Source organism: Schistocerca serialis, chromosome 4, assembly GCF_023864345.2.
Source record: "Schistocerca serialis cubense isolate TAMUIC-IGC-003099 chromosome 4, iqSchSeri2.2, whole genome shotgun sequence".
Taxonomy (NCBI): Eukaryota; Metazoa; Arthropoda; class Insecta; order Orthoptera; family Acrididae; genus Schistocerca; species Schistocerca serialis.
In genome coordinates this window covers 26,072,315-26,098,398 of record NC_064641.1, presented here as the reverse complement: position 1 = coordinate 26,098,398, position 26,084 = coordinate 26,072,315, and the positions used below count along the sequence as shown (strand labels likewise).

At 39.4% G+C, this 26,084-nt stretch overlaps 1 protein-coding gene across 1 annotated transcript in view; it reads right to left on the bottom strand.

The window, feature by feature from the left end:
- LOC126473716 (general transcription factor 3C polypeptide 4-like) overlaps nt 1-26,084 on the bottom strand; it is a 377,574-nt gene that overhangs the window by 97,556 nt on the left and 253,934 nt on the right. Inside the window, exons 3-4 of the mRNA XM_050100961.1 lie at nt 23,390-23,483; nt 6,076-6,235 (exon numbers count right to left, since the gene is read on the bottom strand). Coding sequence (XP_049956918.1) covers nt 6,076-6,235; nt 23,390-23,483 — 254 coding nt within the window. The remainder of the gene's footprint in view (nt 1-6,075; nt 6,236-23,389; nt 23,484-26,084) is intronic.

Genomic DNA, 26,084 nt, shown 5'->3' with positions numbered 1-26,084 from the left:
GACTCCTTCTTCTGGCAGAAGGGTTGAGGGGGAAGGAAGAGGGATGAAGGGAAAGGACTGAAGAGATTTAGAAAAGTGGTAGAGTTCAAAAAAGACACCCAGTACCCCTGGTCATGGAAGACTTACCATACGGGGTTCAGGGTGACTTTTCTGAACTCTACCCCTTTTCCTAAACCTCTTCAGTCTTTTTCTTTTACCTCTCTTCCTTCCCCTTCAACCCTTCTGCCAGAAGGAGGAGCAACCGTTTCCAAAAGCTTGCATATGTAAAACCTTTCTTTGTATGTGTATTCTCCTGCTGCTGCTTGATGAGTAGTTTTTTTTTTATCCAGCCAATTACATTATATTGTCAAAAATGGATTATTTTTGTTGTGATAAGAAAAGGCTTTTAAGATCAAAGTTCATGTATATTAACAATATTTTTGTGTATTATCCCAAACACATTATGTAATGAATGTTACTAAGTGCTGAGAATGTTTCTCGGACCACAAGTTTCGAAATTGGCCATAAGTGACAGTGAAAGTAATGTTGATGAGTAAACTGTGTCAAACATTGTAATGCTTTGAGAAACTTTGAACATGCACTGGAACTGATCATAGGTTCACTAAAGATGCATTATGTTCATATTTGTAGTGTGGAGGTGATAAGTTGAGAATTATGTTATTATGTCTTCACGAAATGTTGATATGAGAGGGAACATGATAATGAAGGTGTTTTTTATGTTGAGATTATAACAATCTAGTTTTTAATGCCGATGGTGGTGATTTTGTTGATGACGATTATGACGAAGATTATCTGCACTAGGGAACTTTACTCTGGATTGTGGTGTGTCATGTACAAAGAGCATATGCTTGTGAGAGGAAATATGTTAAAAGCTAATAATATACTTACTGTGGATCTGACAGCCATGAGAAAAATGCTAATTACAACTGATATTTCTGGAAATAAAAAGCACGTGTTCGGGTAATAGGGATGACAAGAATAGTATAACAGTAATTTGTGGAAAATATTTGTAATGTTATGATGTATGCACACTATCATTTTGTACCACTAGAGTGCTGAAACAAGTCTGACTACATAAAGGCAGTTAGCACAAAAAGGTAATGAAGTACAATAAACAAGTGGATAAGATATTAAAAAACTGTTTCTGAAATATAAAACGTATAGGGAATTGTAGCACCTAATGAAATATTAAAAATTTTGACTGTTTTCTTACCTTCATGAAAAGGCTGTAAATTTTGTGAAACATTACTCTTCTAAAACAAATTTTCTGGGGCCGTAGATATGCTGCAAGGCCACTCATAAAATGTTTAATATAAATAGTAATGGATATTAGATTATTTTTGTTTACTATAATTTTTCTTTTTGTGTCTGATTATTTATCATTTTTGCTTGTCTTTGCTTATATATGTTTTACAATCATTGTACTGCTAATCATGGGCATACCCAGCGAGGGGCAGGGGGGGGGGGTCAGATGCCCCCCCCCCCCCCCCCCCCCCCCCGCTCCGACGATATTCGCAGTTTTTCACTAGTTTACTGTTTTATTTAATAAGAAATTTTTGACAATATACTGTAACTGTATAAATAAAAAACCTACTCATCAAGTGGTGGCAGAACACACACTTAAAAGAAGGTTAAAATTAGGCAAGCTTTTGGAGCCAGTGACTACTTCTTCAGGCAGAAGTGTTGTAGGGGAAGAAAGAGTGGTGAAGAAAAATGACTGGAGAGTTCTAGGAAAAGTGGTAGATTTTGGTAAAGTCACCCAGGATCGCAGGTTAGAGGAGACTTACCAGGCAGGATGAGAAGGAAAGACTGATTGTTGAGGACTGCATTGGACAAGATTGAGAGCTTCAAGTTGAAAGACAGGATAATATGCAAAACAGGGATTATTGCTAAAATATCATGTTGAGTTAATAAGAGTGAAAAGTGAAAAGCTAAGTGCATTGTGTGTAATGTAAAACGTAGTGAAGAAAGGAACAGTTACAGTGAAGAAATGCTTAGATGGAAGAAATTAACGTACATTAAGGCCAGATGGGTGGTGAGAACCAAGGACATGTTGTAGCGCTATTTCCCACCTGAGCAGTTCTGAGAAATTGGTGTCTGGGGGAAGAACCCAGATGGTGCATGTGGTGAAACAGGCACCCAAGGTCACGATTGTCATGTTGTAGAGCATACTCTGCAACAGAATATTGTGTATTGACATTATACACCCACTGCCTATGCCCATTCATCTTAACTGATAATTTGGTGGTAGTCATGCTGATGTAAAAGGCCAACATAGTTTACATAACAGCTGGTATATAACATGTGTCATTTCACAGGTAACTCTCTCTTTGATAGTACATGTTTTGCGATTTACAGGGCTGGTATAGGTGGTGGTTGGAGGGTGCATAGAGCAAGTCTTGCAGTGGGAATGGTCGCAGGGGTAGGAGGCACAGGGTAGGCAGATGGTTGCAGGAGGAACATAGTGTCTGATAAGAATATTGTGGAGACTGGGAGGGTAATGAAAAGCTATTCTAGGAGTGGTGGGCAAAATCTCAGACAGAATGTATCTCATTTCATGGCGTGTTTTTAGGAAGTCATGGCCTAGTCGAAGTAGCAGATTAATACATTCCAGACTAGGATAATACTGAGTGACCAGCGGTGTGCTCTGAAGTTGTTTTTTGGAGGGATCAGTAGTACCAGGATTGCATATGAAGGCCCTGAATATCTACTTTTCAATTAGGCTGGTGGGGTAATTATGTCCAGTGAAGGCTGGGGTGAGAATGGTGGTGTATTGCTGTAAAGAGTCTGCATCTGAACAAATATGTTTGCCTCAAATGCCAAGGCTGTATGGGAGGGAACATTTAACATGGAAAGGATGGCAACTGTCAGAATGTAAGAGCTGTTGTTTGTTAGCAAGCTTAATGTGGACAGAAGAGTGTGGCCGGCCTTCGGTGAGGACGAGATCGACATCAAGGAAAGTGGCACAGGATTCAGAATAGGATCATGTGAAATTTAACTGGCAGAAGGTATTCAGAGATTCCAGGAATTTTGACAGGTCAGTCTCACTGTGAGTCCATATGGTAAAGATGTCATTGATGTATCTAAACCAGACCAAGTTCAGAAGACTTACGAATTCCAGGAAAGCCGTCTCCAAGTAACTCATGAAAAGGTTGGTGTAGGAAGGAGCCATCCCGGTTCCCATGGCCGAACCCCTGACCTGTTTGTATGTCTGCCCCTCAAAGGTTGCCGGCCGTGGTGGTCGAGCAGTTCTAGGTGCTACAGTCTGGAACTGCACGACCGCTACGGTCGCAGGTTCGAATCTTGCCTCGGGCATGGATGTGTGTGATGTCCTGAGTTTAGTCAGGTTTAAGTAGTTCTAAGTTCTAGGGGCCTGATGACCTCAGAAGTTAAGTCCCATAGTGCTCAGAGCCATTTGAACTATTTTCAAAAGTTAAGTAGTTGTTGGTAAGTGTAAAGTTGATTAAGATGAGTGAGAAGGATGTCACAGGTCTCAAATAAGGTGGGCACTGATTGAGGAAATGTTCAGCAGCAGGCAGACCATGTACATGGGGGATCTCATCCGGTGCAGTTCCCAACAATCAGCCTTTCCTTCTCATCCCATGCAGTAGGTCTCCCCTGACTTGCAGTTCTGGTGACTTTCCCAAAATCTACCCCTTTTCCTAGACCCCTCCAGTCCTTTTCCTTCACCCCTCTTCCTTCCCCTTCAACCCTTCTGCCTGAAGAAGGAGCCACTGGCTCTGAAAGCTTGCCTAATTACAACCTTCTTTTAGGTGTGTTTTCTGCCACCGCTTGGTGACTACATTTTTTATATGTCCGGTTACAGGGCTATGCCGAAAGTTTTTAGCATAATGTGTGAAAAAAAAATTATTTGCAAAAAAACGTTTACAACTTTTCAAAATACTCTCCGTTAGCATGTATACATTTTTCCATTCTCTGAAACCACTTAGAAAATGTGTTAGCTCAAGCTTCTTTTGGGATGTCACTTAGTGCACTCTCGTACACTGCAATGGCCTCTTCATCTGGTGAAAACCACTCCCCTCGAATTTTTTCCTTAGTTTGAAGGAGCAGAAAGAAGTCACAGGGGGCCAGGCCAGGTCAGGTGAATAGGGGGGATGGGTAACACTCGCACTTTTTCCTTCTCCAGAAAGTCCATCGTTCTGGCAGCCCTGTGCGCAGATGCATTGTCGTGATGCAGTAGAAGGTGCCCACTCTTGGACTTTGGATGCTGTGACTTCCATGTGGCGATGACTTTTGGAAGACAATCATTCACGTACCATTCAGCATTGACTGTATGATGTGTGTCCAAGGTCACAGAGGTGAGATGCACGATCTTTGTGAAAAAAGTTGCCACCATCTTTTTTCCAGAGCTCCGACTTTGTCGAACTTTTGTGGGTGGTTCCTCCCCTGGAAAGCACCACAAGGAAGACTGTCTCTTTGTTTCAGGGTCATAATGGTAGAACCACGTTTCATCACCTGTGACGATATTGTAGGTGTCTTGGGACTTCCCTCCATTGAATTTTTCGAGCATGAAACAACACCAGTCCATTCTCGCCTCCTTTTGGCTTTGTCAGAGAATATGGCACACAACGGGCACATCTCTTAGTAAGGCCTAAGTGACTATGAACGATGGTCTGTGCTGCTGTTGATCCAATATTTAGGGTCCCTTCAATGCCGAAAAATGTAAGATGTGGATCTTCTTTGATGCAGAGAGAAAATTTCATTTCGGAAAGTTTGCCTCATTGTGCATATAATCTTGTCAATTTTACTATCTTTTTGTACACATTACAATAATATGTATGTAATACTCAATTTCATTATGAGAGAGAATACAAATTTTGTTAGTGTTTTTCAGTTATTCACTATTTGTAAAATAAATATTTACATGTCTTAGTCTAATAGCTGTGAAGTTTACAAATGTAAATTTAATTAAGTTACAATATAAAACTTGCAAAGTATTTGACTTTAAAATTAGGAGAATACTATACAAATATATTAATCACTTTACTGTGAATGAGCAGATGTACCAGCAGTACTGAGAAAAAAGGATGGTAAACTCCAAGTCTTCAGTTCAATGTTGAAAGGTTTCCTTGTTGCCCACTCCTTCTTTTCTGGGCAGGAGTTCCTTGCATGGTTGAGAACTATTTTGTAATGTGTAATTTATTTATATACTCTCTGACAAATTTATTCCATGTTTTATTAATTATTTGGTTTCCTTTGTTTATAAACTTTCTAATTACCATTCCTTAAACTATGTATGGTCTCATACCATGGTCAAGTGTTTTGGCTCACATTGTCCCAAACAAGCTGATAAATAAATAATAAGAAAGACTGCCAAGAATTTTCAGAGAGATTGACCAAGCTGACCCATACATTGTACACATGTAACCAGACAAATACTCTGTAAAACTAGTGCCAATGACATCTGTTTGCTTTCTACTTTTGTGGCTAGTATTGTAGTCAACTGTCCCTCATTTATGAGGTGTCCATTTTTCTGCAGTTTCTTATGGAATTTGGTTATGTGAATGCCATTGGTGGTTTTGGAGAACAACCCTCGCATAAACCTATTTGCATGTGGGGGACACAGATGGATTTGTTGTACTTTCCACTTTGATCACGCTAACACTTCCTATCTTTTACCACGTTATTCAAACAGATCAACTCCAAAAGAGTTAGTCAAATGCTAGGGAGCTTTTTATCTTCTGATAGACATTCCATCTATCTGCATTTTTCAAGGTCTCTCGACGAGGTCCTTATATTGGTTTCAAGTGACGCCACAAAGACTTCTGCCATTATTGAGCTCCATTGTAAAGGATTTGGTGAAATAGTCTGTGCCAGTTCATATGAGCTACCGACTAATTATAATGGCTTCCACAGTGTTCAGCCACTTTCTCAATTCTCTAGCTACAATTACACAAATGAAATAACTACAACAGTGATGAGGTTTTGTGATAGTGACTATTTAAATTATTCACATAGTTTCTTGTCAGTGACAAGGACAAAATATTTTAAAAACATACTGCTTTAACATTAATGAGTATTTACATCAGACAAAAATCTGCAGAAATTACTGACCTTTGATGTCTGAGCATACCAGCTGGGCTCCACGAAGCTTGAATGACATGTGGTGGTAATGGCTTAGTGTATACGAGGTCCGGAGTCAAGTTAGCATCCATAATCATTTCATACACACAGGGTTGTGGCACTTTCCAGACAAGCTTGTTTGTGTCCACTCCTGATATAAAAAAAATCTTAGAATAACATGATATATAGTTGCAAAAGCTCATGAAGGCATTACAAATTTATTAAAATGAAGAACATATGTGCAATTTGTTTCATCATAATCGGTAGTGGGAGGTGGGAGCTAGAGTACTGATTCCAGTGTGAACATTGATTCTGTAATTATCTATTTAAAAGTGTATAACACTCACAAAACATGTGTTCAGGCAGTGCATATCTTGTGAAGTAATGAAAGGTAATAAATAGATCTGAAACTTCTTGGAAGATTAAAACTGTGCGCCAGACCGAGACTCAAACTCAGACCTTTGCCTATCACGGGCAGGTGCTCTACTGACTAAGCTACCCGTGCACAGCTCCTCACAGCTTTACTTCCACTGGTATCTCGTCTCTACCTTCCAAATGGTAAAGCACTTGCCCGAGAAAGGGAAAGGTACTGAGCTTGAGTCTCGGGCTGACACACATTTTTAAACTGCCAGGAAGTTTCATATCAGTGCATACTCTTCTGGGAACTAATTACCACTGTTGTAAACAAATGTTTCAATATGATCATTATATACACTCCATTGTCTAAGTCATGCAACAATGTTCACATCGCCAGTGGTTTCCGAAAGAACACTGTTGGTGATGAGTACATACATCAAGCAAGTGTAGTTTACTCAAAGATTTTTGTGTTAGCCAGTGAACAACTGATGCTCACTACTAAAATAAAGTATATTGCTGTGATTTGTGTGCTGGGGTCACATTGTGATCAGGAGGCTGAGCATAAAGTGAGGGTGAGTGGTCCAGTGCATGCAAGATGGTGTCGGTGATAAAGTGGTATCTGTAATAACATTTGTTTCTCATGTGAAGTGTACAGAGGTATGAGAGTCTTCAGAGCTGCAGCCAGTGGCTGGACGCAAATGCACTTGCAGCAAAGGATAACTGACACCTCATCAGTGAGTCATGACATCCCCACAGCAGGGGAGAGCCATGGTTGCACACTGTGGTGGCGTCGGTAGTGGGGAGAGGAAGGTGCTGCCGGCCCAGACGTTCTGCAGTGACCTATTACAGCTCCCACATCAGTGCTCTCAAATACAGCCTGACGAGCACTCTGGTGGAGACTGCCAACTGTGGTCCAGCATGTCGGTTGTCACAAGGATCAGGCCCCAGTATATCATCACAAATTGACCGAGAATGCAGCAGATGCGCACGCGTTGGCTAGCAGGCTTCATGGATGCAGCCTGCCTGGTCAGTTCAAAGACAGCAGCTTGCACACTGCCTCGTCAAGTAGCAAAGCAGAGCTTGCATTTTTTTATCTTCCCCATTCTGTGGTCTTTTGCACTGGCAGTATGCCTTGTTGGTTGGTTGGTTGGTTGTTTGGGGGAAGAGACCAAACAGCGAGGTCATCGGTCTCATCGGATTAGGGAAGGATGGGGAAGGAAGTCGGCCGTGCCCTTTCAAAGGAACCATCCCAGCATTTGCCTGGAGTGATTTAGGGAAATCACGGAAAACCTAAATCAGGATGGCCGGACGCGGGATTGAACCGTCGTCCTCCCGAATGCGAGTCCAGTGTGCTACCACTGCGCCACCTCGCTCAGTATATGCCTTGTTGACCTAATAATTGTTTTTGCTCTGAGCTTGCCTGGTAGAACTTTAACAATATTCCAATCCTGCACAATAAAATTATTCCACCACACAACACTCCTCCCCTGTTTAAAAAAAAAAAATCATCCTGAATTTTGCCTCTGCTCATTCTCTACACTAATCTCATAAATCTAATTACATAATTGTACATGGTGCAAAACTTTGTTATTCATAGGAACTGACTTACATAGATTGTTTCCCAATTCTATATCATAATCCTCATTTTTGTCTTCACAAGTTAATCCTCATTTTTGTCTTTACAAGTTATACTAATCTTACAGTCTATTAAGTAGTCTTTTAACCATCTGTTTCAGTATATCATCTGGTACTTTGTCTTTGACACAAAAGCATTCCTTATATTTTCTCAAAACACACATCCCTAAAAGTATGTTTAAACAACTACTTGTGATACTGCTGTGTACAACATAGTGGTCAATAGCTCCAGATACCACACTTATTTTACAGTCAGTTACAGATTGACTATGCCTTGCAATGCCATTCTTCTTTGTATCTTTCCTTTTCAAAACAAACTTCCTTGTGCTCTTCAGCACTTTACTGTTTGAGCCGTCTCCTAATGATGCTGTACACAGTTTAGATGGTTCTGCTTTCACGATAATAGAGCCTCGCAATGTTGCCTTGCTTGAACCTTTCTCCTTCGGACACAAAATAGTCTCCCTGATTTTGACTGTGCTTTCAAGAAACAATTATATGTCTTTTGCTCTTCCCCACACTTTCTATAGGCTTGCAAGTATCATCAAATTTAGACTGATCTCAGGCACATGTTCCTGAAAGGCTGCAGTCTTGTTGGCTTGATCTTTAGCCTCTCTCTCTCTCTCTCTCTCTCTCTCTCTCTCTCTCTCTCTATTCGTTTAGTCAGTTCCGACTCTTTGTGACCCCATGAACCATATCACGCAACTTTTTCCTTTCTTGCACTTTCTCCCATAGACCTTCCAGTTCGGAACACTTTGCTTCTGTGATGCCATCGATCCATCTCATCCTCTGACGTCCTCTTCTTCTAGTTCCTTCAATCTTCCCCAGCATTAATGTTTTTCCCAGCGAGGCATGCCTTCGCATTGTGTGTCCAAAGTAGGTCAGCTTTTGTTTTAACATTAGACCTTCCAGGGAGAAATCTGGTTTTATTTGCTCCAATATTGATCTGTTGGTTCTCTTTGCAGTCCACAGAACTCTAAGAAGTTTCCTCCAACACCACAATTCGAAAGAGTCAATTCTTCGCCGTTCAGCCTTTCTAATGGTCCAGGTCTCACATCCATACATCAGAACTGGAAAGACCATAGCCCTCACAATACGGATCTTTGTTGCTAGTGTTATGTCTCTGGACCTTATAACCTTGTCAAGGTTTGACATCGCCTGTCTACTGAGCAACAGGCATCTCTGGATTTCGTGGCTGCAGTCGCCATCAGCAGAGATCTGGGAACCGAGATAACTGAATGTGGTCACTACCTCCATGGTTTCTCCTGCTATATCCCATGAATTGATAGGTGTAGTTGCCATAATTTTTGTTTTCTTCACATTCAGCCTAAGACCGGCCTTTTCACTTTCGTCTTTCATCTTCAGCAAGAGTGTTCTCAGTTCTTCTTCACTTTCTGCCAACAGGATCATATCATCTGTGAACCTGAGGTTGTTTACATTTATTCCAGCTATTTTAATTCCTGTTTCTCCTTCATCTAGCCTAGCAAGTGTTTTTCTCTTTCTTTTTTTCCTACCTCGACCCTTTGGAGAAGTTCGTACCACCCTAAGGGGCAATGAATCAGCATCCTTCAGAAATAAATGTGTCTGTACTTGTTATCCACAAAATTTGAAAGACAAATAACATCATCACCTTGTAATCACAGTTTGCAGTTCCAGTCTGCATGATGCAAAAATAAGTGGCACTTGTACTTTCCTGTGCATCTGGCCCAGGCTCCAAGGCCTCAAAACAACAACCATTACCACCCAATGGCATAAATACTACTGCACTTAGGTCAGTATCACACATGTCACTACTGGCAGACTTACTTCCACACAGCTCACACTTACTTCATTTGGCACTTCAGATACTCCAGACTCAGCATTTTCACAAGATATTGGAGCTGATACCTTTACATTGGCCTCTGTCATTTCCACAATGCTAGTACTTTGTATTGCACATAAACTTCCATAATTTTCGATTCCTCACAACTGTTTGCATTGTCTCGTCTCGTGCGAGCACTTTTCAACTGTAATTCCTCCTGCTAAGGACTCTCTACTTTCTCTCTATCGATTCTTTCCATCCTCTCTATAACAATACTGTCCCTTACATTCTGAGGCCCATATTCAACCAACCAGTCCCCACAACTCCTCTGTGACTCCTCTACAAACTCCAGAGTCTTATGATAAGCTATTTCCTTCTCCCTTGCTTCTTTGAGCCTTTTTTCCTCCTCTACAGCTACACAGTTTACACATAAAGCCTTTATTTTGTTAAGGATTTAAGCATAACTGTAGTGCTTGTGAGCTGCTCTGCATTGCTCTCCTGTAAACAAATTACCACAACCGATAAAATTCTCAACGTTTCCACCAGGGCATCACCCTGTGGAATTAAAAACAACATGTTTGATCCATAAACAATCATACAATACCCATCAAAATAAAAAACCTAAAATGACCATGTAAACACTTAAATACATTAACACCATACACTTATTACAACTTAAAGTTCTGACAAGATGGCTACTCACGAATATCAATACCTCATACAATGAGCAATGAGCCTAGCTCACAAAAAAAATAAATACGATACCCACAGTTGCAGAACATGTGTCTTGCATTTTGCATTATTTACTACTGCCTTTTACAACAACAACAACAAATAAAAATAGAAAAAGTGAACCTTCAACACATAAAAAACAATAATTACACACTAATCTTTCCGGTGTATTATTGTCCAATGAGACTCAGACCAATCATGTGTCACATGCCCAGATTGCCTACAACTACTACAAATGAGCAACACAGCCTCAGTACATGCCAACTCATGTCCATATAGGTTACAAAAGTTACACAAAACTGGCATTAAATATTTTTCCTTAACATGGCACCTAAACAGTGACAAATACACAGGCCCTTCTGGTTTAAAAAAATGTCACCCTCAGAGTGTTACTGATGTCTCTCCAACTTGAGATGGCTCAAAACAGGTACACATATACACTGAAAAGACTTACAGTGAAGATAAAGTTCACTTACTACAACACATTGTGCTGGTACTGCTAGATGGCACTGTAGATACAGCCTCACTGCCACCAAAGTCTTGAGGTGACATTCAGTTCTGACAGTAATGTGACAGCCCATGTACTGGGTTCACATTGTGATCAGGAGGTCATGCTTAAAGTGAGGATGATTGGTCCAGTGGATGCCTGGAGACATCAGTGATACAGTGTTATCTATAATAACATTTATTTATTGTGCAGTGTGTACAAACGTGTGAGTGTCTTCCAAGTTGCAGTCAGCAGCTGGGCGCAAGCACATGTACCTCGAAGGAGTGCTCACACCTTGTCAGTGAGCTGTGACATTGATGTCGCAGGTCAGTGCCACGAGCACATGCTGCGCTGACATCAGTGGTGGGGTTAGGAAGGTGCTGCCCACCCAGACATTCAATAGTCACCTAGTACGGCTCCCACCTCTCCACTCTCAAAGGCAGCTGGTCATCCACTCAGATGGAGACTGCCGATTGTGGTCCAGCGTGTGAATTGTCACGAAAACTAGGCCCCGGTAAACCATAATGAGTAGATAAAGATTGCAGCAGATGATCATAAGTCAGCCAGAAGTCTGTGTGGATGCACCTCACCTAGTTGGTGCGAAGATGGCAGCTTTTAGATCATCCATGATGACCCAGTAGATGGCTGGCCACTTATCAGTCTTCTCAACTGTTATGTCCCAGTAGGCAACAATGACAGACCACAACTGTGGTACACATCAGGTTGGCTGGGTCTCAGTGTTGAAGTCAGCAACCAAGTAGCAGGTTGGCCATCATCAATCAACTTCTTGTGGCTTCACTGAAACTCAATAGACTGCCATTCTCTCTCATTCTTGCAATACTGAGAGAATGGCAGCACAACTGAACATGTTCTGGAGCTCCAAAAGTCTCTCTATTTAAAGGACTAAGTCCGCGCCTAAGACATCATGGCTCTGAGTGTATCAGCTCATTTGCTGGTCCTGTCAGTACTCCTTGCCTAATTGAGGTCATTCAGTAATAATTCTCGGTCACCAAGCTTGGGTCTTTTCTGTTTACATTTGATTTTGTAGTGGCATTTGGGCAGAGAAGTTACATAGTGTTGTCTCAAGGTGTCTTGTTAAGCAGCACAGCAGCACTTGCGTTTCTGTCTGCCCCATTCTGTAGTCAGCTGCACTGGTGGTACTCCTTGTTGACATACCAATTGGCACATCAGTCCAAACGTGCCTGATAGAACTTTAACAAAATTTTAAGCCTGCACATAAAAATTATTCTGCTGCCAACAATATTGTATTTTAGTACTGGTGCAAGTGAGGTTATATAAAGGGTGGTAGGTAGTATGTTGCCTTTTCCAACCAGTCCCTTGAATTGTAATGGAGGAGGCTCCTTGTAGTCATGAATGTTGCTAGCTGCTAAAAAGAAATTTGCTCCTACAGCATCAACATTATCTCTTCGTAAAAGCACAAAATCTCACACTGGCTACTGCATTGAACAGAACACTCTGTTTTTTGAGCTGTTTCTCTAAGTTGTATTCACATGTTTAAATGAAATGCAAAATTATAGACTACACAGACATCTTGTTACAGTATTATCATGCTATTTGGTCACCATACTGAATGCAAAATAAACACCTACCAGTATAAGGTTGATGCTCGTATTTAGTAGCCACAGAGAGCATGTTGGAGAGCCCATCTGCGTCTATAAAAGTTAGCACAGAGTGGTAAACCGCATGAGTTATGAAAAAATACTTGTGCCTGCCACGTTAGAAAACAATACAACCTACCTCTGCTGCCAAAACCATTATTGTGCAAAAATGGTGAATTTGACATATAGGTGTAGACTAGTTTCACTTTTCATGTTCTTTGTTATAGCAAAATCTTGAATGAAAGTCTATTATTATAAAAGTGCAAAATGAGTATACTCTGTACCATTACAACAGCGCATGTGCCACGTTTGTGATTTTGTCACTCTGCTGAGAGCCTTCAGTGTGTTGTGCAAACATGGATGTGATATACACATCGATTAAATATTCTTATAAGCTTTCTTGAAATCATGCATTTCCTCAATATACATCATTTTACACATATCAATGTGACTGATAACACTTCACCTATTGAGTTAGGAACTAAGTTCATTATACACAGCATTATTTGCAGAGAAAAATGTATTTGGGCAGTAAACCTGGGTATAAGGCTGCACACCTTTTGCTACTCATCCATGGTGAGCAGTAACTCTGAACAGTATGAGTGAAAGAACAAGAGGAATACTGTATGTAGGATCGCCCAAGTGATGTATGGAAAATGGAAATGAAGTCCCATGCTTCTTGACAAAGTGTAGAGGGAAAGATGCAGGAGACCTGCACCGCCATACTAGGCAAGATCCTAACAGAGGTAGTTTGGGTAGTTTGCCGTTGCCTTCCTCCAACCATAATGGAGATGAATGATGATGATGATGATGATGAAGACGACACAACACCCAGTCACCTCAGGGCAGGTGAAAAACCCTGACCCGCTGGGAATCAAATCCAGAACCCCATGCTTGGGAAGCGAGAATGCTACCACAAGACCATGAGCGGCAGACAAGAGTGATGTATAAAGAAAACAAACTGATGTTTTGATGAAGGAGCATCCAATACAAAAAATGTAGTACCACAACAAGAATATTCTGGTAAGTTTTAATCAATTTCACTTTCTATTAGATATAAGAAAACATTTTGTTAAATACAGAGTACAGGAGGGTATTCAGCAAAAGTATCTTGTTTCATCATTTAAATGAGAAACATCTTCAGTTAGCCTTCCGTCACGTCACACTATTGCAGACAGAAGTCTTCAAGATGCACTATGACTCAAGCCTGAAGATTACATTAATGAGTAATGTCTATAGAGCAAAATTTGAAGACAACAACTGAAAGTCAGTCTCTCTTCCAAAATAACAGCATACATTCCACGAGCATAATTTACGATGCTCTGAACTGAAGAAAGATCAGTGTTGCAGATGCATCAATTTAATTTGCTGACCAAGAACGAGAAGCTGTTGAAGCAAGATCATGACAAATATTTGCAGAGAAGAGATCTGGCTTGAAAGAAATTCAAATGAAGGCAAAAGCTAGCACAAATTAACCAAAATGTTATGGCTGTATATTTTGATCTACAAACCATAATGAACACTCCTCAGAGACCTTGTAACCAAATATTCCAACAGAGAAATCTGGATGTGTATAATCTGACCATACAAAAAGATGTCAAGACAGCACTTGTTATTTGTGGAATGAGACAGATAGTAAACAATGATCAACTGAAATCACCACATGAGTCCAGGACTACACCATGGCACTATCAGAAATTACACAGCTGAGGATGACGTCACATGGATTTTGGGGTCAGCAGACGAAATCTACATTTTGTTTATGTGTATCACTCTCTACAAAAGCCCTCCAAAATTATTCAATTGATAATATGTTTTTTTGAAATAGGTCACATGGAAATGGAGTGTCACTGTGTTCACTTTAACATAGAAAAGAAAGTATGTACCAGCACCAGTGTACCAACATGAAGCACAGGCACAAATCATTCAAAGTTGCATGAGGAATTCTCATCCTTTTGTCATCTGAATAATGCTGTACAATGATCTTCTGTTGTTGTTGTCATTGTGGTCGCCAGTCCTGAGACTGGTTTGATGCAGCTCTCCATGCTACTCTATCCTGTGCAAGCTTCTTCATCTCCCAGTACCTACTGCAGCCTATATCCTTCTGAATCTGCTTAGTGTATTCATCTCTTGGTCTCCCTCTACGATTTTTACCCTCCACGCTGCCCTCCAATACTAAATTGGTGATCCCTCAATGTCTCAGAACATGTCCTACCAACCGATCCCTTCTTCTAGTCAAGTTGTGTCACAAGCCCCTCTTCTCCCCAATTCTATTCAATACCTCCTCATTAGTTATGTGATCTACCCATCTAATCTTCAGCATCTCCTAAGCTTTAGAAATGACCAGAAAGACATCCACAAAATTTCAATGCACAACGCTTGCCTACTACACTATGAAAGAAACAAACCTCTTTCAGTGTTCCATAAGACAGAATTTGAAGGGGCTTCTAGTGAAGTTATCTTAAAAAGAAAGGGACAAACTTTGGCAAATATATCTGTTCCCAAGGCAAACATGATAAAATGAGATAGCCTCTCATGATGTGTGAGAAACAGGTAAGTAAGTGGGGATATAATTAATACTACTGCAGTTTGTTGAGTGATGAAACTGTACATGAATCACTTTCTGACCCATATACTGAAGAGGACTCTGCTGCAGATCAAAAGTTTCTGTGGACCGGATAATTTGTTTACAGTTTTACTGGTGATCCAATCTTTTGCTTGTAGTTTCTGTTATTTATTTTGAAGAAATAAAATTGGAACTGGTATCTGATATGTCTGATGCACTTTCACTATGTAAGCAAAAATACAGTTTGTCTTGGTAATTCTAGAAAAACAAACATTCAATTATCATTCCCCCCTCCTTAAGGGGAGGGACTATGATTATGAATTGCATGTCAGACATTTGTAAAAGTAGTAACAAAAAATCAGATACAAATCAATAGTTACCATAACTGATTTTTAAGATGCTCTGAAACACTCGATTGCCTGCATCTCAAGACCAGAATAATACATATTCATTGTTTTGGCATATAGAGGAGAATGTGCTCTGCAATGGGACAGTCAAAGTCAAAGCACTGAGTACTTATGCCCATTCATTTCTGTGAATGAACTGTGACAATTTCAAAGGGAACAATGTGCACTGTTTAAATCTAAAGTAATAAATCAAAAAGATGTGCTGTCATTGTGCGTGTAGCACAAGTTTTGCGTTTGGTGTAGTTGTGCGAATTGAGATGGCAGCTCAAAGTAAAAAATTACTGAAAAAAAAAAATGTTGCACAGATTACAATAACTATAAAAAAATCCTGGATGTTGTGTGGGCTGAGAACATACCCTTCCTTGAGATGTGAGGAGTAATGCCACTGGGTATAATCTAAATACTTGTTCAATGTCTATCATATTCTCCCATTATTTCATTAAGTCATTGACAGTCTGTACATCTCTCAATAACATAACAACTTAAAAGAAAAGAAGGGACTGTTCATTAGCACAAAGCAGTTAAACACGTCACCCATAATTTTTTTTATGATGGTAGTACAGTAGAGACTTATTAGTCCAAACTAATTGAGACCGGACGTTGTTCGGATCAACGATTTATTCATGTTAGCCAGAATTACGGTGATGCATTTCTAGAATGAAGTATACCAAGCAGACAAGTTGGTGCACCATGGTAACAAATGGGAACAAGTGTGGGAACAATGGCTCACTAGCCCTTTTTCCAAGTGCCTGTTTTTAGCTGTCTCCTATTTTGTCAATTGGGACTGACGCATAGTCGTTTAACTCCACTCTGTGTTTGTGTTCTCTAGTTTTGATTTGGGTGCGTATGGCCCCAGCTGTTTTTGTGCCCTAAAGCAAAACAAAACTCTCACTCCCTGCCCTTGTTGTTGTGCATTGTTGAGACCTTTATAGTGTCTGAGGTCAGTGCACTGCCAGTTGGCTCACAAAGCACTTGGTTATGTTAGTTATTGATTGCTGGCATGCATAACAGTTGCACTGTATTCGTTCAGGTGTAGTGGTGCATGTATTTTTGTCATGAGTAAACGGAAACATACAATGTTAACTCTCAAAGAAAAACTGAATGCTTTGAAGCTGATAGACAATGGTGAGAATGTATATAAACTGGCAACGGAACTGGGTGTTGGTAAAGCTACCATTTGTGACTGGAAGAAGAACCGAGTGAAGCTTGAACAGACCTGTGCAACGTCTTCAGGAAAACCACTCGAAATTTGGCAGACTTTGAAACAGTCCCAGTACGATAAAGTGGATGAAGCTCTTTTCCTTTGGTTTATGCAGTAAAGAGAAAGGAGAACTCCTATGAGTGGAGCACTGGTCGAGGAGAAGGCTGTTTTCCTGAACAAGTTAATGAATGGTGATTAGTCTTTTAGTGCGAGTACGGGTTGGTTGGACAGATTCAAAAAATGTCATGGAATCCATCAGCTAACTATTATTGGAGAGAAGATTTCTTATGACCATGATGCAGCGAAGGAATACTTGGGTGAGTTTGAAAAAATGATAAGAGAGGGAAAGTATTCTCCCCAACAAATTTATAACTATGACGAGACTGGCCTTAATTTTAGGGCATTGCCAATAAAATGCCTGGCATCAAAACCATAAGTCCATGCTCCTGGTTTTAAAAAGTGCAAAGATCATTTGAGTTTATTAGCGTGCAGCAATGCTGCTGGTAATCACAAGCTGCCTGTAATGCTGGTAGACAAATCTGCTAGGCCCAGAGCTTTTAAAAACTGCAAGATGAAGTCCCTGCCTGTTTATTATCGCAACCAGAAAAAAGCATGGGTGGATGGTAAGCTGTTCAAAGAATGGTTTCACGGCCAGTTTGTTCCTTCTGTTCGACAGTTTTCTACGGAAAATCATTTGTCTCCCCATGCGATCCTTTTGATTGATAACGTGCCATCTCACTCCAACACTGAGGAATTATGTGATGGAGAAATTGTGGTGAAGTTTTTGACGCCGAATGTTACACTACTTCTACAGGGGCCAGGGTGTACTGCAAACATTAAAACTGATTTAAAGAAAACAATTTTTAAGAATGCTGATCCAAGATGATAACATTCCTTTAGTGGACAAAATAAAAAAGACCAGTGTGAAGGATGTTGTTTATTGGGCTGCTGAGGCAGGGCAGAATATTTCAGAAAATACTCTGCGAAAATTGTGGAGATGTCTGTGGACATCTCTTGAAGTTCAGGACAACCTAGTTGAAAATGAAGAGGAAAATCTACTACAAATGATACAGACAATCCCTGGATGCAAAGAAGCTAGTGAAGGAGACATAGATTGTGGATGGCAGCAGATGGGGCATGTGTGGAGAATCTTACTGGTGCTGATTTAGTTGCTGCTGTGACTTAAGGCCAGGAAGATGTGGACAGCTGTGAGGGGGTAAGTGACAATGAGCCTGAGAGCAACAAAGGAGAGCTGGTGCCACATAGTGACACAGCAGAAGCTCTTCACCTCACACTACATTATTTGGAGCAACAGCCCACTGCTACACCTGCTGATTTGATATTTATGAGACAATGGCACAACTATATGTCATATAACAGACTGTCTTCATTACGCCAAAAACAATGACTGAGTTTTCATCATCTAAAAAGTAGAGATAAAATGTTCACTGTATTTTAGTACATTTCACAGTTTTTCTTTCATTTTTATGCATTGTTTAAACCTAATGTTTTCTTGCCAATTTTTCTAACACATGTTTACTGTACTGTGTAAATTAAAATTGTGTGTATGTACAGCAGTTTACTGCACACTTTTCTGTACTTAGACTAGCATTTCTCATGTTTGGATTAACCAAACATTCAGATTACTGGGGTTCAGATTAGTAGGACTTTGCTGTATATCATAAAAGCAAGAAACACATTCTTCAATACTTTGTAACTAAATTTTATGTGTTTCACAAGTCCAGAGAACTATTTAGTTGCACGAACTTATGGAATGCTTATTGCCAATCTGCTCTTCACCCTTTAAGACATAATTTTTAAATGCTGAAGAAAAAAATATTTATCATTGTCATTATACAGTTCTACATGTTTTCTTATGCCCACTAAGAAATGGGGGTAGGAAGAAGAGGAAGAAAGTACACAGAATGCTGCACGTACAAGACTGATGCGTTTATTTATTTATTTATATTTAAAAACAAAGATGATGTGACTTACCATACGAAAGCACTGGCAGGTCGATAGAAACACAAACAGACACATACATACACACAAAATTCAAGCTTTCGCAACAAACTGTTGCCTCATCAGGAAAGAGGGAAGGAGAGGGAAAGACGAAAGGAAGTGGGTTTTAAGGGAGAGGGTAAGGAGTCATTCCAATCCCGGGAGCGGAAAGACTTACCTTTTTTCGCCCTAAGGTAAGTCTTTCCGCTCCCGGGATTGGAATGACTCCTTACCCTCTCCCTTAAAACCCACTTCCTTTCGTCTTTCCCTCTCCTTCCCTCTTTCCTGATGAGGCAACAGTTTGTTGCGAAAGCTTGAATTTTGTGTGTATGTATGTGTCTGTTTGTGTTTCTATCGACCTGCCAGCGCTTTCGTATGGTAAGTCACATCATCTTTGTTTTTAAATATATTTTTCCCGCGTGGAATGTTTCCCTCTATTATATTGATATTATTTATTTATTTATTTATTCCATGTGATTTGATGGTACACAGTGTGTTGCAGATGTTGGAAAATATCATTTAACATTGTTAACATATATTGGTAAAATACAGGGAGCGAAAGGCTATTTACAATTTGTACAGAAAGCAGATGGCAATTATAAGAGTCGTGGGACACGAAAGGGAAGCAGTGGTTGGGAAGGGAGTGAGACAGGGTTGTAGCCCCTCCCTGATATTATTCAATCTGTATATTGAGCAAGCAATAAAGGAAACAAAAGAAAAATTTGGAGTAGGTATTAAAATCCAGGGAGAAGAAATAAAAACTTTGAGGTTCGCCAATGACATTGTAATTCTGTCAGAGACAGCAAAGGAGTTGGAAGGGCAGTTGAATGGAATGGGCAGTGTCTTGAAAGGAGGATATAAGATGAACATCAACAAAAGCAAAACGAGGATAATGGAATGTAGTCGAATTAAGTCGGGTGATGCTGAGGGAATTAGATTAGGAAATGAGACACTTAAAGTAGTAAAGGAGTTTTGCTATTTAGGGAGCAAAATAACTGATGATGGCCAAAGTAGAGAGGATATAAAATGTAGACTGGCAATGGCAAGGAAAGCGTTTCTGAAGAAGAGAAATTTGTTAACATCGAGTATAGATTTAAGTGTCAGGAAGTCGTTTCTGAAAGTATTTGTATGGAGTGTAGCCATGTATGGAAGTGAAACTTGGACGATAAATAGTTTAGACAAGAAGAGAATAGAAGCTTTCGAAATGTGGTGCTACAGAAGAATACTGAAGATTAGAGGGGTAGATCATATAACTAATGAGGAGGTACTGAACAGAATTGGAGAGAAGAGAAATTTGTGGCACAACTTGACTAAAAGAAGGGATCGGCTGGTAGTGCATATTCTGAGGCATCAAGGGGTCACCAATTTAGTATTGGAGGGCAGCTTGGAGGGTAAAAATCGTAGAGGGAGACCAAGAGATGAATACACTAAGCAGATTCAGAAGGATGTAGGTTGCAGTAGGTACTGGGAGATGAAGGAGCTTGCACAGGATAGATTAGCATGGAGAGCTGCATCAAACCAGTCTCAGGACTGAAGACCACAACAACAACAACATATATTAACATAGGCCTATAGTATCCTAATGTATTATATTGCTCAATGTTTTCAATTTAACACAAACAGCAAGATTACTGTTCTAAGTATTCATTTACAGAGTAAAAAAAGTGACACAACAAATATGACTTCACAGCTTTCCTAAATTTTATGTTGTCTTCGATGGACTTAATGCTAGTGGGAAGATTGTTGAACAGTTGGAGGCCCATGTGGAAAGCTCCCTTTTTACACAGTTGAGTGTTTGTACGTATAACATGCAGGTTTGCGTTTTTCCTGGTGTTGTGTTCATGTATATCATTATTTTTTATGACTCTGGGGTCAGATGGCACTATGTCGTTTCTGAAAAATTTTAAGGTCTCGAGAATGTAGAGGCAAGGCAGTGTAAGGATTTCCAACTTTCTGAAGATGGGTTTGCAGGAGTCTCTGGGTTTGCTCCCAGTAATAATCCTCATTGCTCTCCTCTGGATTCTGAATGTGCTCAGAGCAGTTGGCGAATTTCCCCAGAATATTACACCATATTTTAGGTGGGCTTGTATATAAGCGTAGTATGCACTGGTTAATGTTTTCAGGCTAGCACATGTTTTCAGTACACTCAATGCATAACACCCAGTGCAAATCCTGGCATTTACCTTTCCTGTATGTGTATTCCATTTCAGGTTATCTTGAACCCACAGATCCAGGAATTTGAAAACAGTGTCGGTATGTATTGACTGGTTATTTACAGTGACAAATGGCTGAGAGGAATTTGCATTTTGTGTTGTGTGAAAGTTCATGAAGTTGTTAATCTGTTGATTTTTGCCCAGTTGCTGAGTTGTTCAGTGGCCAAGTTCACAGCTTTTTGCACAGCCTCTGTATTCTCCCCTTTGAGGAGCACAGTTGTGTCATCAGCAAATATTATTGTTTTGTGTGCTTCAACGTTCAGGCTCAAGTCATTAATATACAGGAGGAAAAGTAGGGGTCCCAATACTGAGCCCTGTGGATCACCTTGCTTTACGGTTTTATTACTTGAAAGTATTTCGGTTATTGAGTTGCTTTGTCTATTAGTATATTTCATGCTGACTCTCTGCATCCAATTGGTTAGGAATGTAGCAATCCAGTTGTTTGCAATTCCCCCGATACCATAGTGTTCTAATTTTTTCAGTAATATTTTGTGGTCAACAGTGTCAAAAGCCTTTGACAGATCCATAAATATGCCTGTTATGGGTTGTTTTCTATCTAACAGTTCTAACAGTGTATTTATGCAATCATATACTGCAGTTTCAGTAGATTTGTTGTCTCTGAACTCATGATGAACTAAACTTAGTAAATCTTTGTTTTCAATGAAGTCCATCATTTTTTGCACATTATTTTTTCAAAAACTTTAGAAAAGCAGGATGAGATTGAGATAGGCCTGTAGTTACTCATATCTTTATTATCACCTTTTTTGAAGACAGGAATTACTTTAGAAAGTTTCAGAGCTTCAGGGAAGATACCTGCCTGGAAAGAACAGTCACAGAGGTGAGTTAATGGTTCAGCAATTGTGTGTTCACAATTTTTGATTACAGCTGCTGGGATACCATCAATTCCAGCTGAATATGAATTTTTTAACTCTCTGAGGGCTTTTGCAACATCATTTTCAGTGACTTTGGTAATGAAAATTGACTCTGCACATGTGTGATATTTTTGGTTTGCTGGTTGGTAATTTGTGTTAGGATTATTTTGGACCAATTTCTCAGCTATGCTCGTAAAGAAATTGTTGAAAGAGTTCACCACAACTTCGGGATTAGATATAGATTCATTGTTGAGTTTGATTTCTATGTTCGTGTGTGAAGCTTTCATTTCCCCTCTTTCCCTTTTTATGATATTCCACATTGCTTTTACTTTATTGCTGGATTTGTCAATGTACTCATCATTCTGCATCCTTTTTGCTTGTCTTATCACTCTTCTTAGGATACATGTGTAGTTTTTATAGTATTCTGTTAGTTGGGGGGAGTCACTACTTTGTTTACATAACATGTGGAGTATTCTTTTATGTTTGCAAGAGATTTTTATAGCTGGTGTAATCCAACTCTTGTTTCTATTATTATTATTATTTATTCTTACTGGCTTTTGTGGAAAGGCCTCTTCAAAGTGGTGGATCATTTTGTCAAGAAATATGTAGAATTTCATGTTGACATCATTGGCTGTGTACATCTCTGTCCACTTTTCTTTACTAAGAAGGGCATTTAGCTTGTTCAAGTTCTCTTGGGTGAAAAACCTTTGTAAAGTTTTAGGTGGGACTGGGTTTGAGGTATCTTTGCTAACATTGACCTTTAGAATGACAGCTTGGTGGTCACTGAATCCTGTATTGTATACTTCTAGAGTTGGGTTAACTTTATTTCTATTTGAAAAAATTTGATCTAGAGCTGTCTTGGATGTGGATGTTATTCTAGTGGGCTCGTTTACAAGGCCATGCAGATTATAAGTTTTTGCAATGTTAATCAATGTTTCCCTGTTTCTGTTGTGGGTGAGAAATTCACCACACAGGGTCTATACTTTGCATTCATTATGTATTGTATCTCTTGATGTGGATTTTAAGTTTTCTTTTTTGAAGAGAAGTTGTAGATGAAGTAACAATGGACCAGGAACTGTTTTGTTGCACAATTAAGCAGAACTAATCCTAAAACTGTACAATCCAATGAAATCAATCAAGGCACAGCATTCAAAAATGGCTGTTAATACATCACAGGATTTTGGATTGTAAAGATAAGCAGAGGCCTAGAAAAAAAAAAAATACTGGCCAAAAGTCTTCTGATCTCTTGAGATTGAAAACTCAGATGCCAATGGACACAAGGGAAGATGTGTGCGCTATGTGCTTGAAATTACTACTACTGTTGCTTTAGTTATGAATATTTCACTGTTGAAATCAAAATTATTTTAAAGCATTAGAGAGATTGTTAAAACAATAATTAGTAAGATGTAACAGTTACCAGATTCTCTTGTTGGCCTGATGTCTGGAATTTTCAGCCAAAATCTTCTTGAACTCAACCAGCATTTTGAATTTCTCGGGTTGGGAATAAATTCCTAAAATAAGTTGTTTTCTTAATATGAATTTTTCTTACAGATTATAAGAGCACATAAGAGTTTAAGTTTTGACACATAAAAAGTAAAATACATAAAATACCAAGATGAAAACTAACAGATATAACATATGATTTATCCATGTACTTCTCAAATGTGTGTAATATTCATACTGAAAAATTAATTGAAAAGACAGATCGATGATTTAAGACAAAGGAAGTCTTTAGGTTTCTAGAGCTGACAAAATGCCAGCGATACTCTCAAAAAATAATGTGAAATATTGTGATAACCAAATTAATATTTCACAAACAGCTAAGGCTTAATTGAACAGCCAACACTACAGGTGAGCAAACATATATTATTTGCTCAATTACTGTGTCTCAGTTATGTAAAAGAGCTGCCAATATCAGTTGTAATAAATCAGTCATATCTTCACTGAACACTCGGTGAAAGAAAATTACATGGAAGTTTACAGCTTTACAAAATCATGTAAGCAGTTTTTGTAAAAGAAATCGAAATGGCAGGTGACAGCCACGTCAGTATCCCTCCTCTGTCAAGGGCATCTCCAGACACATCTTCACTGGTCATCATGCTTCAGTTCGAAGCAAGACTCATCACTAAAGACAATTCTACTCAGCTAATGAGATTACAGGCTGAAGACATGTCTGCAGACACCACAGGCAGCAATGGGATACCAACCTGACTGTCACCCACCACACAGCCCAACAACCAGGAGTGATGGTCTTGGGTGCCATTTCTATTCATAGCAGGACTCCTTTGGTTGTCATCTGCGACACCCTTACAGCACAGCAGTACATCGACGATATTGTAGATGCCATTTTATAGTCCTCGGTGGCAAATCATACTGGGCTTACGTTTCAGTAAGAAAATGCCCACCAGTACGCCGCAAGAGTTTCTACTGCTTATCTTCATGACTGTGAAGATCACTGGATCTCTGCTCAATTGAGAACATTTGGTGCATTATGGACAGGGGCCTTGAACCAGCTCACAATTTTAATGAGCTAACATGCCAATTGGACATAATGTGCCACAATATCCCTCAGGAATACATCCAACAACTCTATCAATCAGTGTCAAGCCAATTAACTGCTTGCATAATGGCCAGAGATGGACCACCATGTTACTGATGTGCTCAATTTTCGAAACTCTTTCTCTTGAATAAATTGTCAATTTTTTCTGACATTGTAATAATATATTTGTCTGCCCCTGTACATCACATCTACTGATTTCCATCCCATTCAGATAATTCCTTCATGAGGCATCCTTTTTTTCTAGTTTCTCCACAAAATAACTACAAAAGTGAGTTTTGAAGCAGTAGAAATAACATATGCAGGGAAGATAATGCTGTGGACTAGGTTTCTATTGATCACCAAATGGGTAAATAAAAACATTCTTTCAGTAATTAGAATTTACAATTTAAGAGTTTTCAAACAAAGATGTTTTATTTAATATTTGCTGTGGATTCAAACTTAGGCAGAAAGGAAGATACAGCACACACATAGACATTTATAGACAAATTGTATACTTATAATCTTACAGAATAAACATATAAATCTGTCACAGTGACACACTGTAGTGTAATAGTATTGATCACACAGTGATGAATATATTTCCATACCAATGTGACATCCACATAATAAAAACCATTTTGGTACAAAACTTCACAACATTTATAGAATTAACATAAGCACTGTTGAGTATATAGGAGAAAATATGGTTGGAGAAAAGCAAAGGCAACTCAGAAAACATAATTTTACTAAATACAGTGTTAAATTGGAAAAAGTGGGAATCAGTACATGTAGGCAGTGATCTCTAAAAGCAAAAAAGACTGAAGCACATAATATTGTGTACAAAATGAAAAGGAAAGAATACTACACATTCACCAGAGAGAAAAATACTTTCTTCATTAATACAACTGCAGGTAAAGGAGAAAACTAATCACAAAATTTATCCCCATTCTCAAACAGAAAGAGAGTAAAAGTGGTCAAAACAGCAGATGGGATCTGCCCTCTCAAAGACTGTGAGAATGGTGTAGATTCTCAGGATATGGCAGAAACCTTCATCAAGTATTTTGCTTTTGTGACAGCAAAAATAGTAACACAAAATTAGAAAATTAGACAGATGATGTGAACACAGTGCCACAAATTCCAAGTATAAATGTGGGGCAGACTATCAGAACATCTGAGGAGAGGTGAAATGAACATCAACCAAGCTGACACACAGCACTGCCTTGACTATATCATGAAATTAGATATGATGGGACCGCTATCACCATGCAAATACCAAGTTTCTGAGTCAGCTTAATTAAGGAGTCCATCAAAATAAAGATTTTGGAAAACCTAATAAAGAGGGATGGATGTTTCAATTTAAACAAGGCTTGAGGTCCAGTAATCAAGATCTCCAACATAGTTGGGAAATGCTGGAGAATGTGTGTTTCACAGAATATCAGTGCAGGCTCTGAAAACAAATGAGTATCAAAGGACATAGTGAGAGCTTGAAGGTGAACTCACACTCCGCTACAAATAGCAGTGTAAGACCAACAATAGTTCACAGTCTGGAAGGAGTCCAGGCAGCGAGTACACA